Source organism: Cynara cardunculus, assembly GCF_001531365.2.
Source record: "Cynara cardunculus var. scolymus isolate 2C chromosome LG 5, CcrdV1, whole genome shotgun sequence".
Lineage (NCBI taxonomy): Eukaryota > Viridiplantae > Streptophyta > Magnoliopsida > Asterales > Asteraceae > Cynara > Cynara cardunculus.
Window position 1 is genome coordinate 14,802,167 of NC_037532.1, and position 19,959 is coordinate 14,822,125.

General features: G+C 39.3%; 1 protein-coding gene across 1 annotated transcript; it reads left to right on the forward strand.

Moving 5' to 3' along the window:
- Window positions 1-3,516: 3,516 nt before the first annotated feature.
- Window positions 3,517-4,288, forward strand: LOC112512850. Its single transcript, XM_025118987.1, has 2 exons — window positions 3,517-3,875; window positions 4,213-4,288. The coding sequence occupies exons 1-2, from the start codon at window positions 3,517-3,519 to the stop codon at window positions 4,286-4,288; spliced, it is 435 nt and encodes a 144-aa protein (XP_024974755.1).
- Window positions 4,289-19,959: the final 15,671 nt, after the last annotated feature.

Sequence of the window (19,959 nt, forward strand, 5' to 3'; positions counted from 1 at the left end):
TACGGAGCCGATTAGTCGACTCTTTGTCCACCATCTTTAGGTAAGGATGTCTGTTCAAGAATAGTGCTTTTGTACTATTCTCTGTAACAAARGACRAGCCTTCCTCTTAAGGCTTGACACGCATTCTATAACCTACCATACTTCATTAAATGGACATTTAATGCACTGGGTATTTATAGAAGTGTTTCTTCTCCATGCAGTGTGCGCGCATCACTCTCCTCCCTCATTCTTACTTCAAGCTTCTTTCATCTTAAAGTAAAAGATCTTTTCTTTTAGCAATCTCTTTTCTTGTATTTGCTAACCTTTGTGTGTAACTTACGATTGTTTAGATAGGTTTCTTTTACCTTATCTTTCCGCAAACAATCTTGTAAAATCTGTATTGATCTTCTTTATCAATATATATTTTAAATTTGAAAACGTTGTGTTTGTATTCATCCCCCCCTTCTACAACCTGTTTAGTATTCTTGTAGACCCTTTTGGGACCAACATAGACTGTAGCTCTTACTGAGGGATGTATTGCGCTTCTAACCAACAAAATACCCCCTAAGCTTAAAGACCCAGGGAGTTTCACTATTCCTTGTTCTATAGGTGGAAAGGAGATTGGTAAAGCATTGTGTGATTTAGGAGCTAGTATCAACCTTATGCCCTTGTCTGTTTTCAATACCCTAGGCATAGGAGAAGCTAGACCCACCACTGTCACCTTGCAATTGGTCAATAGAAACATTGCTTATCCAAAATGTAAGATTGAGGATGTCTTAGTTCAGGTTGACAAATTCATCTTTCCGGCTGACTTCATCATCTTGGATTTTGAGGCTGATAAAGATATTCCCATAATCTTAGGAAGACCTTTCTTAGCCACTGGTGGAACWTTGATTGATGTCCAAAAAGGAGAGCTGACCATGAGACTCCAAGACCAGAAAGTCACTTTCAATGTCTTTAATTCCTTAAAGTACCCTGATTACTTAGAGGAATGCTCAGGAGTTACTGAGATAGAGACGATATGCTATGAGGAAGAAGCTAGGAAGGCCTGTAAGTTAGAAGAGGATGAAGGTGTTGAGATAGGTGATGAGACTGTTGAGGATTTAGAGGTGATTTCCCATTTGATGTTGCAGCATTTGAGTTGTTGGACAATAGTGAGCCTAAGAATTTTACCCGTCTATAATTTCACCACCTGATCTAGAGTTAAAACAACTCTCATCTCACTTGAAGTATGCATTTCTAGGAGAAGAAGGTAAATTACCTGTCATCATATCATCTACCCTAGATTTACATCAAGAAAAGAAACTTGTAGATATGTTGAAGTTGCACACCAAAGCCATAGGATGGACCATTACTGACCTTAAGGGGATTAGTCATTCTATTTGTCAACATAAGATCATCCTAAATGAAAAGAACTTCAAATCTATAGAGCCTCAAAGGAGATTGAACCCGGTCATGAAAGAAGTAGTGAAGAAGGAAATTTTGAAATGACTAGATGCAGGAATAATTTTTCCAATAGCCGGTAGTTCTTGGGTTAGTCCAATCCAGTGTGTCCCAAAGAAGGTAGGGTTTACAGTTGTCACCAATGACAAGAATGAACTTATCCCTATAAGAACAGTGTCTGGTTGGAGGATATGCATGGACTACCGTAGGCTAAACAAAGCCACTCAAAAGGACCTTTTTCCCTTACTTTTTATTGATCAGATGTTGGACAGGTTGGCTGGAAAAGAGTATTACTGTTTCTTGGATGGATACTCCAGATATAACCAAATAGCCATATCACCTGAGGATCAAGAAAAGACCACCTTCACATGTCCCTATGGTACTTTTGCCTTTAGAAGAATGCCATTTGGACTTTGCAATGCTCCTGCAACTTTTCAGAGATGCATGATGTCCATATTTTCTGACATGCTTGAAAAATCCATAGAAATCTCTATGGATGATTTTTCATTTTATGGCTCATCTTTTGATAATTGTTTGGAAAATTTAAAAAGGAGTCTTGAAAGATGTGAAGAAACTGATCTGGTTCTCAACTGGGAAAAATGTCATTTCATGGTCAAAGAAGGAATTGTTTTAGTCCATTTAATTTCCAAAAGAGGAGTTGAGGTAGACAAAGTTAAACTTGAAATCATTGAAAAACTACCTGAACCAACTACTATTAAGGGAATACGAAGTTTTCTGGGTCATGCTGGGTTTTACCGAAGATTTATAAAAGACTTTTCAAAAATCTCAACACCTTTGTGTTTACTTTTGCAACATGATCAAAAATTTGATTTTACGGATGAATGGAGAAATGCATTTAACACTCTAAAGAAAGCTTTAGTAACCGCACCGGTAGTTGTTGCTCCTGACTGGAACAAACCTTTTGAGATCATGTGTGATGCTAGTGACTGGGTTGTTGGAGCTGTCTTAGGTCAAAGAAAGGAAAAAGTTTTTCATTCAATTTATTATGCAAGTAAGACCTTTAATGAATCACAACTTAACTACACAACAACTGAAAAAGAACTGTTAGCTGTAGTTTTTGCTTTTGAAAGATACATATCATATTTGATGGGAACAAAGGTCATTGTTCACACTGACCATGCTGCCATCAAGTACTTGATTTCAAAAAAAATGCTAAACCTAGGTTAATAAGATGTGTTTTATTGTTGCAAGAGTTTGACCTTGAGATAGTGGATATGAAAGGAGTAGAAAACCAAGTTGCAGACCATTTGTCAAGATTAGAGAAGCCTAGGGAGACCCTAGAAGAAGGAGAGATTGTTGAAACATTCCCCGATGAAAGAATTCTAGTGTTAGAATCAAAGCCACCATGGTTCGCTGACATAACAAACTATTTGGCTTGTGGAATTAGACCTTTTGATATTTTTGGCCATATGTTCAAAAAGTTTCTCCATGATACTAAAACTTACCTTTGGGATGACCCTTATCTGTTTAAAATCAGTACAAATCAAATTTTAAGAAGGTGCATTCCAGAAACTGAAGTGGCAGCAATTCTGCAGCATTTCCACCAAGCAACATATGGAGGACATTTTGGAGGCCAAAGAACAGCGACTAAAGTATTACAATCTGGTTTTCATTGGCCTACTCTCTTCAAAGATGCCCATAATTTTGCACAAAGATGCAATGAGTGTCAAAGAAGTGGTTCCATTTCCAAAAGGAATGAAGTGCTACTTAATGGGATATTAGAAGTAGAGTTGTTTGATGTATGGGGGATAGACTTCATGAGACCATTTCCCCCATCAAATCATTGTCAATACATTCTAGTGGCTATTGATTACGTGTCTAAGTGGGTAGAGGCCATGGCTTGTGTTACTAATGATGCCAAAACTGTGGTTAAATTTTCTTCAAAAACAAATTTTTACAAGGTTTGGTACCCCAAGAGCACTAATTAGTGATGAGGGTACCCACTTTGTAAATAACCTGTTGAGTGGAGTTCTTGAAAAGTACAACATTAACCATATAATAGCAAATGCCTACCACCCGCAAACTAATGGATTAGCTGAACTCTCAAACCGTGAAATAAAAGGAATTTTAGAAATGGTTGTCAAGCCAAACCGGAAGGATTGGGCTTTCAAGTTAGATGACGCTTTATGGGCATACCAGACTGCTTTTAAAACACCTATTGGTATGTCCCCATATAAGCTGGTTTTTGGTAAGGCTTGTCACCTCCCTTTAGAACTTGAACACAAAGCATATTGGGCCATCAAAGAATTAAATATGCGCCCAGATATGGCTGCCAGCAAAAGGAAAGTCCAACTGTATGAATTAGAGGAACATAAGAATCTGTCCTATGAAAATGCCAAGATTTATAATGATAAAACAAAAAAATGGCATGATAAAAGAATTCAGCACCGGGAGTTGAGAGCTGGTCAGAAAGCCCTTTTGTTTAACTCTAGGTTAAAACTGTTCCCATGAAAATTCAAGTCCCGTTGGTCTGGACTTTTCCTCATTTATAAAGTTTATCAGCACAGAGCAGTTGACCTAATCAATCCCGAGGACAATTCTGTGTTCAAAGTTAACGGTCAAAGAGTAAAGTTATTTCATGATCCAGTAGAAATTCTAGAATTATGCTCTGTGAATTTAGTTACCCTTTGCTAAAAGCTTCGACATTTTTGGACTTTTTATAAGTCCAAAAATGTTTGTGTGTAAATATTTATGTTTGCTCTAATTTCTGTTTTTTATAAGTTTTATTGTTATTTCTAATATTGTCGTTATTTGTCGTGTGTTTTGCAGTCCAGTCAATCGTCAAGAAAAGCCTGAGGTCTTGTTGCAGCATCTGAAAACCCTAGCCTTTAATGCAGAATCTTAGAAATTTTTAAAGTCTGAAAATTTTGAGTGGAAAATGCATGATGTCATTCTTAAAAATTAATTTTTAAAGAAATATGGTCATCTCTTTTATGGACAGCTAAGAGTGATACAAGATGTAAGGAAAAGTACCTCTTTGTTTTCGAAAAGACATCTTGTTACCACCTTTTCAAACACATCTCCCCAACTTGTCAAGTAATTAAAACCCTATTGTGACTTGTGTTTGAAAGATCCTGGTTGAAAAGAAAAAGAAGACCTCCATCAAGTACACTCAAGTTTTGCATGCTCCCAATGCTTACATCATGGTACCTCACCTACTTCCCATTTTACCCTTATCTTTTGTAAGAAAACCCCTTTGTCTTTCAAGAAACCCACTTTCTCCTCTCTTTTCCCTCCCATTTTCCAACTGTCTCTCTCGATCGTCCAGTAACTGCTTCTCGCTCATTCACCAACGTTCGAAAATGGCGAGAGTAAAGAGAGCCCTGGTTCGCGATCCTCCTTCTTCGCGTGCAGCCGAACCACCGCCGGCACAACCGCCTAACCCGCCACCGTCGGTGGCTACTGCCGTTGTGCGCGCCCCTGTCTCTTCACGCAGACAACCGGCGATAAAGGGAAAGCGAGTCCCTATTGCAAAGAAGAAAAAGGGCGAGTCATCTACAGTCCTTGTTGATGAAGACTCACCATCGCCACCACCGTCACCGTCTCTGCCACCGTCATCCACTCTAGTCACCGTCGAAGCCATTCCGCTAGAAGTGCCCATAGTCGCGCCTCCTCTTCAAATGGTGCCCTCTGCTGCCATTATCCCATTCACAGACTCTTTAAAGAAAGTAAAAGAAATGGTGAAATCATCCACTGTGCCGATTCCAAAGAAAGCCCTAACTTCATCTCCGACCACCGAAAACAGGGAAACACCCGAAACTTCTCAAAAGGTATATTCTTCATCTGATAGTACACCTGATGGTCTCTTCACTTCTGATTCTGAAGAAGATGAGGACCTTGCCTCTAAGGCACAGACAGGGGAGATTTTTCTGGAAAATGAGGCATGCAGTTTGGAGAACATTATTGTATTTGAAAAACCGAGGAAACCTCTCCTTTTGACTGCCTCTAGGCAAGAAATGGATGAAGAGGATGATATGCCTCATGTTGCTCCTCATGACCCCATACCCAACCTCAATGAGGAATTTTTTGGGGAAGAGGATGAAGAACCCCCTGTTGAGGTGTTGTCTAAGAAAAGGAGATTGGTTAAAGCATGTGATAAAAAGAAGTCCAAAGCAGTAGTTAATAAGGAACCACCTAGGAAGAAGACTAGGTCTGAAAGGGTTGTGATTGAGTCTCCTAGGAACTCTGGGACTGATGCTATAGCATTGCAACAGCATTCATCCAGACCTAAGAGGAAAAGGGTGGCTATGGCCCAAAGGCCAGCCACCATTCCAAGGCCGATCAGACCCCACAATGGTTTTAGTTCCAAGGCTGTTGAAAAGATGCATGTTAGATTCTAAAACAGGGTTGGATTCCCAGACAAGGGATTTGATAGGCAAAGTATTAGGGAATTTGCATTCATAAGAGAGGTGGTAGAAGCTCATGGTATAGAACATATGTGCATGGTCCCAACTTCCTATAACCTGACTCTAATTAGAGAGTTCTATGCTGAGTTGGTGGCAAATAACACATCCAAGATATTGATTAGGGGGACGACCTTCATTTTCAATTCTAAAGCCATCAATCGGCTGTATGGCCTAAACCCCCCTAAAAAGACAGATTACTCTAGAATGGTGAGACATGCGACCATAGAAGATTTGACAGAGGTGGCTGATGAGATAGGGAAACTAGGGGTTGTTTGGGATGAGCACTCTAACTGCATGTTGAGGACTTTTAAGGCCTACAATCTTACGACCAATGCAAATGTGTGGATTAACTTTTTGAGGCACTCCATCGCTCCCACCACACATGATAGCTCGGTATCGGTGGAGAGAATGTTGTTGCTTTATTGTTTAGTGACAGGTAAGTCCATCAACTTTGGGAGAGTGATTGAAAAGAGCATTAGGACATGTTCGGGCAGAAGTAGGGGGAAAATGTATTTCTCTTGTTTGATCACACGGCTGTTGGTAGAAAATGGTATTCCTCAGTATTGCGAGGATCAAATGGTGAAAGAGCAAGGGGAGAAATGGAAGATTTACATGAAGACAGTTTCTAGGCTGAGGGAGAAGAAGGAAAAAGGGAATGGAGCTAGTGATATGCTATGTTTGATGCAGGACCTGCTGGCTCAAAACAGCAGTTTGATGGATAGTTTATTGGGACAAAGAAATGAGTTATTTGACAAGATAGACAGGTTGAAAGGGGAGTTGGCTGAAAAAGTGAGGGCAGCCGAAAAGAAAACCAGGGGAGACATCAAGTTGGTAAGGGCAGAGTTGGAAGCAAAGACAAGTGCTCAAGTCAAGAAGCTAGGAAAGAAGCTGAAAGCCTTGAAGGAAGAGAATGCAAGGCTGTTTGATGAGAATGCTCGATTGAAGAAGGTGTGCAAAAGATTGAAGGACAACATCTCCACTTCACCTACTCCTATGGAGTAGGACAGGTTCTATCATCCCCTCTTTAGCTTCTTTTATTTATTTTATTTCAACTTTTTTTGATTTTCTTGAGTCCGGGATGGTCTTTTACATTTTCTAGTTTATTTTCTTGCAAATAACACATATGTTTATAATTGCCATATGCTTGTATAGCCAAAATAATTCTTGTAGTTTAGCTACACTTTATAATCACTTGGTATCACTAGAACTAGCTTGTTTTGCTTGGGAACACATCTTGATCCACATCATATGCTCAACTAAGAGAGGATATAGGCCCTTTGTTCTTTTCTCAAWATTTTAGCCACTTGTAGCCATTGCATAAACAGCCCCCTATACACTTCCAATGAGGACATTGAAAAATCTGAGTTTGGGGGTGGGTATCAACATAGTCATATTGATCAAAGCAATGCAAAAGAGCACAAAGTACCAAATGTGGAGATCAAAATGCACAAAGTGCATAAACCTTACATGAAACATTTGAGATCTAAAACACCACAAATGTCCCATAGGGGCAGGTGTAAATGCATTCAACAAAAGAGCACAAAAGTGCCAAAAAATTGAAAAAAAATTCTAAGTTGATGCATAAAGGAGAGAAAAGGCAAAGAGAGGAAAAAATGTGCCAAATGAGAGTAAACCAGTTTCTTCCAAGCCCTATTGATCTTAGACATATGATGTGTTGAGCATAACAAAGAGCAAATAGAGCTAGCTTATGGTTCATGCTAATGGTTAATTAGGACATGCTTACTTAAGATTTATGAAAACTATAGAGTGCATTCTGGCATAATCAACATGTGTATGCACTTATTGCATTTTCTTGCAAATTTTTCAAAATTGAGTCATTTTTAGTTGTCTTTTGGTTGCTTGGGGACAAGCAACGGTTTAAGTTTGGGGGTGTGATATGTACTAAGTATTTAGTGCGTAAAGTACCTTTTTATTGTCTTTTAGATAGGTTATTTTATATTTATATCCCAACTTTGAGTCGTTTTATCTTTTTTCTCTGTTTTTATTCTAAGAAGAATGATGAACCTGTTTTTAGTGGATTTTGGTCTAAATTGAGCTTATTTTGGACAGATTGGAGCAGGTCGATGCTGTGGGAATGTGGTAGCATGGCCTGATGGTAGAAGAAGAGATGGATGAGACTTGAAGTTGACCGACAAGACAATGGGAAGACCTTTGAAAGGCTTCTAAAGTGGAACAGATGTATTATGTTCAGATTAGCTGGAGTTTGTTAAGACTAATTTAGTTTCTTTTTAAATATTAGTTTGCTTTATTGTACTTTCTACTTTATTTTGAACTAATTAGGTGTGAAATATCCATTTTGCCCCCATCTAATCCCTAGTATAAAAAGGGATGTTGGGTTGAGTATTCCACACACCTCAACACCTTACCTCACTTCTTACTCCATATTCTCTCTTGTTTCTCTCTTCAAGTAGATTGCATGCTACTTGAAGAACAAGTTTCTTAATATTATTAATCCTTTGGTTACATTTTGAGTTCTTTAATGGCTTTCTTTACATCATCGCATTTTATATTCCGTCTTTAATTTATTTACGCTTACTCGCATTTTATATTCCGTCATTTATTTATTACGCTTTCCGCACCTTTTATATTCCGTCATTTATATTCCGTATTTACTTTCAGCATTTATTTTATGTCTTTACTTATCGCAATTTATATTTCTTGTCATTTAGTTTTCGTCATGAGTAGCTAATTTTATTAGCTTGGGTGTATGACGAAAAGGGTGAGTTTGTAAACCAAAATACGGTAGACCCTTTCATGTAACAACGACGTTTTACTTTTTCATTTCAAGTTTTATATAACCAATGACACTTCCTAACGAGTTGATAAAGTGTTAAAGTATCGTAGACTCTAAGCTGAGCCATTGATTGCACGTCAATTTGGATGATATGGGAAGTAAACTTGAGAGAGTTGCTAACAAAGAGATTTGTTGTCCATATTTTCTAAGTTGTTAATTCTCGACGGGTTGATCACTCTAAAGTGTTAAAGTGGAATGGACTCAGAGATGAGCCATTCAGAACATGTCAACTTGAATGATATGGGAATCCACTCGAGAGAGTGATATTTAACAAATAGATTTGTTTATCCGTATATTTTGAAGACACCATTTGTCACTTACATTGGTCTGGATACCTCATAGAGATATGGGTTGAAAGCTATAATATCAGTGCATTGGTGAAGTCCGAGAGGAATACCTTCAAAATAATTGGTGAAAATAGTTGTTATTGATTGACTGCTGTAGCAATTTGTCAGCATGGTTTCATGTTGTAGCATTTTGACAGCATTGGTCGACTAAAAATAATATTTACATCTCACCCGAAAAGTCATACACTTTAGCTTACTTTTATTATCTGTTATCTTCTGTAATTTTTAGTTGTGTTAACTCTGTTCAAATCAAAGTCTTCGAATTCACCCTCTGAAATCATTTCCTTAACTTACTTTCTTCTAAACTTTTACTACGATCCATGTGGATGATATCTAGTACTTGTACCACTTTTATTACTTGAAAGACGTTATTGGGGCTATTTGTATACTTGCTTTGGAAGAATATTTTCAGCTAGTGACTTGGCCAGCTTTAGGCTGTCTTTAGTCTGCTTCTTCTGAAGTTCTAGCTGTTCTTCAGCCCTTAACGCCTTGAGTTTTTTAGCTTTTAAAAAGAAGTCAAACTCACCACCACTAAAGGTACGAAGAGGAATTTTTACTCTAGTTTGGTCGACTGACTCCTTTAGCTGAGCCATCTGCTGGTCCGTCGAAGAGCTGGAGATAGTGTTTTCAGAGACCCACTCCAGTCGACCACAGGTAGTCGATGGAATCTGATGCTGATAAAGGGAAGTGACTACTACCTGAGAGGTAGAGTCTTCAAATAAGGGTTGAGTAATGTTAAACAATACCTTCAGGTTGCCTTCTTCAGCAATGCCTTTGCCTTTTGACTTAGGGTCCTGGTTCGTTGATGGAGCGAACTCTTCTTCCCTTTGCTCCCCTGGTACGCAGAACCGTGAGGGCGACTCCCTTGGTGGCGGTTGTTGGTTTTTGATACTGGATGGTGAAGTCATCTTCATCATCGTCGTCGTTATCACCATCTAAGTCACTGCCGGGGTTTGGAAGGTCAGGTTTGTCATCTTCATCATCATCATATTCGTCTTCATCATCATCATCACCAGTAACAGGTGCAGAGGTGATGGAAAGATCATCATCCCTAGGGATGGCATCAAGTTCCTCAACTATAACAGCTTCACCGGAGGTTGGTATTGCTTGGGTAACCTCAGCTTCAGCTTCAGCTCTAGGAGCTTTAGCTTCAGCTTCAAAGATTGCTGGAGCAACAGATGGTCCAGCAGTGTTGGACCTTATCTCCCCCTCTCTGGCTAAAACATGAGAGTATAAGCCAAAGAGTTCGTCTACGCGCTGATGCTGGAGAACCATCATTTCTTCTAGCCGCGACAGAGCACTAGCTAGAGTTATCGCTGCTTCACGCGTCTCATAGAGCTGAGCACGGTCATCAGAAGAAAAAGACGGCGGGATCACTAGAGCAGGTTGACGGAAAGCATCCAGAATCTGCTGAAGAAGCTCCGTCTGCTGAAGAGACTGAGCCTTAGCATCATCAGCCTTGCTGGATAGAACAGTGTTGGCTCAAACAGCCTCTTGTAGAGTCAAGAGCTGACTCCTTACTTCTTGAACATCAACTTTGACAGCTGAGAGGTCCGCATCAAGATCGGTCTTGTGAGGCATCTCTCGATGAACTTCGGTCATCTTGTAGAAGACTGTATCGACGGCTGGGAGAAGAAGCTTGACATCTGACGCATGTCATAATCCCCATCATCTTCTTCGTCAATGGCGTCATCCACTAAAGGACTTGTGAGAGAAGGAGAGTGAGCACATACAAGCTCAGGATTAGAAGAAATGAAAGGATAGGAGGATGGAATACCTGAGGGGCCATCAGTGACATCCAAAGGATTGTCGTTGGCTTGCTCAAAGATGTCCTCGAGAGGATGAATATATGTACGCTAAAGAGCCTTGAAAGGAGCAACCTCAGGTCCAGTGGTGTGTGTTTCAGCATCAGGAAGGACATTCGCTGATGAGTCATCAACATGTGTAGAGACCAAAGAAGGAGGAGAAGAGAAAACGGTTGTGAAGAGACGTGGGTGTTCAGCGGTGGCGGCACTAATATTCACACATTCAGTGATTTGGGTCACTGAGGCGGTTGGGGTAGGTACCACTGATACGACAGTGATTGGAGAGATTACTGAAGATCTAGGAAGGTTAGTTGAAAATGCCTCGGGGTTAAGGCTAGTTTCAATAGCTGAAACCTGTCGAGAGGTGTTAGCCAGAGATGTGGCTATCCCTTTTTGGCCTTCTTGGCTCTTTGAGGAGAACCAAGAGGTTGTTGTGAAGGATATTTGGAGGAGGTTTTGGTGGTTGGGCTAGACGTGGGGGGGGGGGGTTTCCTTGTCTTGACCACCTAAGGAGAGGAGTGAAGGGCACTATGGAAGAAAGTGCAACGTCTCCATCCCTCAGCTTGTGATCCAGAATCCTGGATCCAAGCTTACACACCTGGAGGTTTCCTTCCTTGGAGTATTTTTCTCTAAAGATCTTAGCAAAGACCATGGAAAGGCACCTGGTGTAGGGTACCACCTTTTCTCGTTGGCGCTTGTTCAGCTTTTGCACCAGGTCATCGAAAATGACCGCATCATAATTTATATTGCGACACTGAATCGTAGAATGCCAATCATCAGGGCTATCCTGGAGACCTGATCTTATCGTCCAGTCTTTCCACCAATGGACTGGATGAAGTGAGAAAACAGGTATTTCCATATCGCTAACATCCTATTTTTCTCAATCTTTGATAAGGGCTTCATGGGAGCATTTGAGTCCTTCTTCATTGGCCATTGATAGCCAATGGCATCGAGACATTGGATGATCTCGGCAGTTGTGGGCTCGCTATCAAAGGGGCGCTTAGGGAGGCAAAGAGCAGTCCTCACGGTGTTTACGCCAAACTTCACGGTCATGCGATTAAACGTGAAGTTGATCTACTCAACTTGGCGGCCATTCTTGTCTTTAACATTGACCACCTCAGCAGTGAACCAGAACTACTGTAGAGCCTTCTTAACCATGACAGGCTCATGGTTAAGGGCAAAGGAAAGTGACGACAAATTGAGGAAGTCGGCCGCTTCCTGGTAGAAGTCCTTGTTCGAAGGGATGTCCAACAAGGCAACATGATTGTTAGCCTTGAAGGACACTTCATTAATGGTGAATCCTACATTATTGGCAGCCATCTGTTTTTAATGAGAGAAAATAGATAAAACAGTTGTTAGATAACCAAGATATGTGTATATATAAGTTTTTGAATCAAGAAAAACTTCTTTTGAAAAATCCTTGAAGAAAGATTTAGATTTTTCAAGTAGAGTGTGCTTTGAAGAAATGTGATTACAACCAAGTAGGAGGTTGAGTTTATAATCATTAATGTTTAATGTTTTAAGAGAACGAAGTTCTTAAAAAGATTAAACACATTTCTTATAAGAGTAAAAGAACAAGAAAAGAAATATTGACCTTAGTTGATTGAAGAGAGAAAGGTCTTAGAAGGAAATTTGAGAGAAGTTCTTGCTTTGAAAATCGATAGAGGTTCGTCTTTGATTTGGAAAGCGTAAAGAGAAAAGTGAAAGAGAAGTCTCATATTTATAGGTAGGAGGAGAAAAAGTGGATATGAGAGAGAAAAAGGTGACGGTTGAGGAAAGGGGCCATGATGAAAAAAATGGCACGTTCTCATCCATGATTGGATGCCATTTAATGAGGTAGCGTATGACAGTACCTTTTTGCTTGTCTCAAAACATTGCGCATTGTAAATATGGAATGTCGTCATAAAGACGGTTCATTAACTATTTCTTTTAAAAACGAAAAGATTTTTAAGAAAATGAAGAGTCATTTTGTGTTGAAAGGAACACTTAAAAGACCTTTTAAAACATTTTGATCACTGAGGAAAATCAGTGATAGTTTTAAGATTTCATTGTCAGTGATAGGAGAATCACTGATCCTGACTTTAAAAAAATTGAATCACTGAATAGGAAAGATTCAGTGATCATTTTTATTTTTAAGAAATGATAAGTATAAGATAGATATACTTATATAAATGTTCAGTGATCAAGGAATCACTGAAACAAACTTTCAAAACATTTTCATCACTGAAGAAGGAAAGCTTTAGTGATAGTTTTAAGTTTTTAAGAAAAGGAATAAGTAATCATACCTTAGAGAGAATAGATATATTTACTCAAAAGTTCAGTATCAGAGATAGAGCACTGAATCATTTTACTTACTGAATGATGGTAATAGCTGAAGATTATTCTTCAGTATTTAGCATCCCCAGTTCGCTGATCAAGATGTTAAATCTTGTCTCATCAAAAGACTTGGTGAAAAAGTCAGTGAGCTGGTAATTAGTTGGAACGAAGTGAAGTTCAATGTCACCATTCATAATATGATCTCTATATGTTTGGTCTTGGAGTGAAATACAAGGTTATTTGCAATTGCAATAGCACTAGTGCTATCACAATAGATATGAACTTTTGAAAACTGAAGATCATAGTCCATCAACTAGTTTTTCATCCAAAGAATTTGGGCACAACAACTACCAGCGGCTACGTATTCAGCTTCAGCGGTTGATGTGGACACTGAGTTTTGCTTCTTGCTTGTCCAGCTCACCAACTTTCCACTTAGAAGCTGACAGCCTCCAGTGGTGCTTTTCCTATCAATTTTGCAACCTGCAAAATCATTATCCAAATAATATATTAGGTCAAAACATGAACCTTTAGGGTACTAGAGACCCATGTTAGGAGTTCCCTTAAGATATCTGAATATGCGTTTTACAGCAATTATATGGGATTCCTTAGGTTCAGATTGATATTGTGCACATAAGCAGGTAGAGTACATGATATCTGGTCGACTAGCTGTTAGATATAGCATGGAGCCGATCATTCCTCTATAAACCATTACGTTTACAGGCTATCCATTTGGATCCTTGTTAAGAGAGAGTGGAGGAGCCATTGGAGTCTTCATAGATGAACTTTTTGATAAATCAAACTTCTTCAGCATATCACGAACATACTTACTCTGACTAATAAAGATACCTTTATCTAATTGTTTGATCTGGAGACCTAAAAAGAAGGTTAGTTCTCCCATCATGCTCATCCGATATTCTTTTCTCATGCGATCAGCGAACTAAAAACACAAAGAGGGATTAGTGGAACCAAATATAATATCATCGACATAAATTTGGACTAGAATGATGTGACCCTTAACTTTCCTAAGAAATAAGGTTTGGTCAATCTTTCCACGAACAAATTTCTTAGAGATGAGAAAAGAGGAAAGGGTAACATACCAGACACGAGGAGCCAATTTTAACCTATATAGAGCCTTATCAAAACGATAAACATGGTTTGGATACTTAGGTCAAGAAACCCTGGAGGTTGTTCAACATAAACTTTCTCTTGAAGTTTTCCATTTAGGAAAGCGCTCTTTACATCCATTTGGTAGACTTTAAAGTCTCTATGGGCAGCAAAGGCTAGAAAGAGTCGAATAGCTTCGAGTCTAGCCACTGGTGCGAAGGTTTTTTCATAGTCGATCCCTTCTTCTTGTCTATAACCCTAAGCAACAAGTCGAGCCTTGTTACGGGTTACCACACCTTCCTCATCCAACTTGTTGCAATAGACCCATTTGGTTCCTTTCACTATTTTGTCAGAAGGACGTGGGACAAGGTACCAGACTTTCTTCCTATCAAACTCAATGAGCTCCTCTTGCATGGCAAGGACCCAACTAGGGTCTGAGATAGCATCATTGATTTTCTTGGGTTCAACTAAAGAAAGAAAGTTGACAAAGAGACATATATTACTTAGACCACGACGAGTCTTGATACCTGCATCTAGATCGCCAAGAATTTGATGAACTGGATTGTCTTTAGTCCATCGCTGAGCCGGTAGAGGATTATCATCTGAGTAAGCAAGTTCAGAAACAAAAAATGAGGCTTCAGTTGCATTTTCTTCAGCAATAGGAACAATTGCTAAAGGAGCCTCAAATTCAGCGATTGAAATAGGTTCAGATGCTGAAGTGGAAGGAGGAATACAACTAATGGGCACTGCAGGGATCTCTGAAGAAGATGCGTTGGAGTGTCTATCTGTAACTTGAATGATAAGTGGATCGTCTTCAGTTTCAAGGGTTTCAGTGTTGAGAGGAGCAATGTAGGAAGCTTCAGGTTGTCCATAGTGAGAGAACATCCAGGTTTCTAATTCATCATCATCATTTAAGATGGGTTTTAAATTATTTGATTGAGATTCGTCAAAGGTGACATGGATAGTTTCTTCTATCGTCTGTCTTCGTTTGTTGAATACTCTGAAGGCTTTGGATACTGAAGAATATCCAAGAGAGATTCCTTCATCAGCTTTGGGATCGAACTTTCCAAGTTGGTCACGATTGTTAAGAATATAACAAGTACAACAAAAAATGTGTAGAAAGCTTATAGAAGGATTTCTTCCATGAAAAAGTTCATAAGCTGCCTTCTTGAACCTCTTTACGATCAGCAACCAATTTTGAGTGAAACAAGCGGTGTTGACAGTTTCAGCCCAGAATTGAGTATGGAGATGCTATTCGCTGAGCATTGATCGAACAGTCTCTATGATTGTCTGATTTCTCCTTTTAGCGACCCCATTTTGTTGAGGAATTCTCAGTGAAGAAAAGTTGTGAGAAATTTCCCTGTTCTCAAAGAAGTTATCCATAGTACTGTTTTTGAATTCAGTACCATGGTCACTTCTAATAAGTCGTACCTTGATGTTGTTAAGTACTTCTATTTTCTTGATGAACGAAATGATATCTTCAGGTACTTCATCTTTGGATCTGAGAAAGAAGACTCATGTGTACCTGGAGTACTTATCAACAATGACAAGTGTAAACTTCTTTCCAGCAATGTATTGCACATTGACTGGACCAAAGAGATCCATGTGCAGTAGTAAAAGAGGCGCAGTCACTGAAGAGATTTGCTTTGACTTAAAGTTAGCTCTTGTGTGTTTTCCTTTTTCACATGTTGAGCAAAGAGATTCCTTTGCGAAAGAGTGTTGAGGAAGACCAGTGACAAGATCATTTCTAGACAGCTCACTGAGTGCCTTGAAGTTAAGATGAGAGAGTCATTTGTGCCATAGCCAGTTGATGTCTGACGAGGCTTTAGAGAAGAAACAGTTGTTCTCAGTGGTAGTAGAATTCATATTGATGATATATACATTCTCTAGGCGAGAACAGGTCAAGGCAACCTTATCATCTTTGTCAAAGACGCAACATGAATTCTTCGAAAACTTTACTGTGTATTATTTGTCACACAGTTGACTGATGCTCAGGAGGTTGTGCTTCAGTCCTTCAACATATACAACTCACTTGAACGTGGTTGCACCATTGGTTAATATACCAAAACCTCTGGTATATCCTTTTCCACTCCAAAGGTCACAGAAGATCCTCTTTCTTCCTTGTAATGGATTAGCAGGGATTTGTCTCCAATCATATGCCTTGAGCATCCACTATCGAGATACCATATGCATTTGATGTCCTACACAAGGGAACAATTTAAAAATGCGCTTGGTACCTAGCTATTGGGGTCCAACACTGTTAGAGGCATCATCCACTGGTGCTGAGGAACCAGCGTCAGCAGACAACATCACTAAACCAGAAGAGGTTTGAGTAGAGAGAGGAACAACCTCTGACACTAATAAAATAGAGTTAGTGGAAGTCTTCACTAAGCCTGATGAAGACAGTGGCTGTAATTACAACGTCTGATGTTGAAGAGTTAACAGCAGTTGTTGTCTTCACTGAGCCTGAGGAAGAGGCTCAGTTGATTGCTTCACTTTGGTTGCTTTTGCATCCTTAGTGGAGGATTTCGCCTTGGTTGATTTCTCAACGTTTGCTACTTTCTTGCCCTTAGCTGGTGGACCAGCCTTGGCGGCAGAAGGACACTTGCTGGCAATATGTGTATTTTCACCACAGTGTTTACACTTCCTAAAGCTAAATGTAGCTTTAGGGCCAGGAAGTACCAGATTAGAAGAGGGACTAACTCCAAGGATTCCCTTCTTATTAGTTCTTGGAGAAACCATTGAGGCTTTGGAGTCCTTAGGTGAAGCATTCACCTTGAGCTGAGACTTAGATTTCTGAGAGGATTCAGATTTCTTAGTCCCTGAAGAAGAAGGTTTACAAGCTGAAAAAATAGACCTTGATCTATTAAACTTGTTAGACTTCTTAGGAAGAGGTGCTATGACAATAGATTTACCTTTGTCTTTGCAACCTGAACTCAAAGGAGTTCCATCAAGATGATTCTTAGTAAAAGAGGACTGAGAGGAATAATTGTCAGGAATGGAAGAGACAAAGGTACCAAACTTAAGCATGAACCTGTCAGTGACACGTTCTTCCTGATCATAGGAGAATCCTAGACCAATCGTTATCTTGGCCAGGATCTGAACGTTGATGATCTTAGAGGCTTTGCACCACCCTTCAATGGTAGCCTTCTCAGCCTTGAGTTCAACGATTGCTCGCTTACGCTCGACGATAGCCTGTTCTTGTTCAACAGTGATGGCTTGGTTTACAATGACCTGATCTTTTAGGTTTTCTTCAACCTTGGTCAGCTCCTTGATCTTAGAATGACAAATCTTCAATTGTTCTTGAATATCAAGATTAAGCATTTCTATTTTTGATTTGCCATTGAGGGCATTGTAAAGATCCACCGTCAACGTGTCTAGTACGGAGAGGCTAGAAGAAGAGGAAGAGGGTTCATTCAGGATACATACCTGAGCAGGAGAAGAGGATGATGGTTGTATTTTCCTCATTAGAAGATGAATCAGCCAAATCATGCTCTTCAGCAATAAGACCTTTGGCCTTTCGCTGGTGATTCTTCATCTTCTTATATTTCTCCTTCAGTTTCAGATATTTGTCATCCCTGGACTTGAAGGAGGATGGGTTTTTGGAAGATGGTGTCGCAGTTTTCTTTGATCTACATTCACCTGCAAAATATCCAGTACGGTGACAATTGTAGCAGATTGTTAAAGCCTTGTCTATCTTGTCAAACTTTGGCTTTTCCTTAATGGTCAGCAAAGGAGATCTGAAGAGGTTGCTCTTGTTGGTGAATCTCCTAAAAGATTTAGTCAAAAGCGCCAGGGATTCATTAAAATCTGCATTTCTGGTATATCCTCATAGCTAGTAAAGTCTAACTCTATAATTACAATAGGAGGAAGAGATGAAGAGAAAGAAGAAGAAGAAGAAGGAGTTTCAGCTGAAACATCTTGAAAGATCAAAGCTAATGGAGAGCTTTTCATTTCTCTGGAATCTTTGACTATATTTCTTTTCAGCTGACGAGATTGCTCATGATTAAGCAGAATCCCGTAGATAGTAGAGAGAGAAAGAGAGGACATGTCACTGGACATCTTAAGACACATGGAAAAGGTGTCCCAAGATTCAGGAAGACTTTCCAGAAACTTTGTTAAAGTTTCAGAGTTGGAATATTCCCTGCCTACAGTCCTAAGATCAATAAGAAGACAATTAAAATGTTAATGTACTTCAGACAACATCTCAGTCTTTCCACGGAGAAAACTTTCATACTGCCTTACTAAATTAATCTTCCTAGATTCTTGAACCTGAGAGGTTCCTTCATATTGAACACAAAGAGTGTCCCACATAGATTTAGAAGTCCTGAGTTTCATACTGAGTGATAAACCTAGACCAGAAGAAACATAGCTATTATAGACCTAGCGCGAGTGTCTATAGCTATTTTCTTCTTGTCTTCATCACTCCACTGATGAGGGAGCTTTAGAATTTGCCGTTCCGGAATCGCGGCAGTCGTAGCTGTTTCAGGAACAGTTGGAGAAATAACAAATGGTACATATGGTACATTTTCTATATAGTGTGGAATTTCAGGATCCACACCTTCTAGAAAGAGGGACATCCAATTCTTCCATAGATTAAAGTTGTCTCGGATGAATCGGTAGGTTTGGCAAGAGAGCCATTGTCTTGAACGTGTGTATTTGTGTTTTGTAAAGCCATTTTAAAAGCATTAAAATTATCTACAGAAGAAGATAAAGTAATGCAGAAAAACAACCAAATAACTAGAGGAGATAGAACACTTCTCTGATACCACTTGTTGGTCCCGTTAGGGTCTACAAGATGTGTATAACAGTTTGTAAAGAGGGGGGATGAATACAAACACAAAATTTTCGAATTTAAAATATATATTGATAAGAGAAGATCAATACAGATTTTACAAGACTATTAGATAAGGTAAGAAAAACATATCTAAACAATCTTAAGTTTACACACCTAATCTTAGCAAATAAGAAAAGATTTGATGTTAAAGAAATAAAAGAAAGTAAGTTCTATCTGAGAGAGAACATGTTTAGAATACAATGAAAGGGATTCTAACTTGCTCTTGAAGATGAGCGTATTTGTTCTTAGATGTGTGTTCTTTTACTTAAGCATAAGAAAGCTCAAAGTAAGGTTTAGGTTTTTGAGAGTATCTCTACATGGAGATAGAACACATATATTTATACATGTTGTATTAAATGCACATTTAATGCAACGTGGTAGGGTTAGAACGCGTGTCAAGCCTTAAGGAGAAGGCTTGTCCTTTGCTATAGTGAATAGTACAACAGCCTATTCATGAGCAGACATCCTTTCATAAAGTTGGTGGGTAATAGAGTCAAGTAATCGGCTCTGTACCGTACTAACGTTTAGAAAAGGTATAGGTTTGTCTTTTGTGTGTATAAGAACAAGACAACAACAATCGTCCTTAGCAAGCTTCATTTGATCGATGAATGTTGGAATAACCTGAAGGTCTCTTCAGCATTCGCTGAGGCTTGGGTAGTCTTCACACATATGTAGACATGCTCATAATCACTGAATACCGCTTCAGATCACGTATTTGCCAGTCTCTAATCTTCAGTTTCAGTCTTCGACATTTGCTGAAGGTTCTTTGGTGTGAGTGTTGTCTTCTTGAAGTATCGCTGATAGGATTTACAATACAAGTTCTTCAGCGATCACTGAACAGACTCAGTGCAGATCGCTGGAACTGAAAAGACAGAGACATAAATAC

Excerpts from the sequence above, each read along its gene's own strand:
- LOC112512850 (XM_025118987.1), top strand. The coding sequence starts at position 3,517 with ATGGTTGTCAAGCCAAACCGGAAGGATTGGGCTTTCAAGTTAGATGAC. Across the intron at positions 3,876-4,212 it reads GCCCTTTTGTTTAACTCTAG|TCCAGTCAATCGTCAAGAAA; the intron begins GTTAAAACTGTT and ends TGTGTTTTGCAG.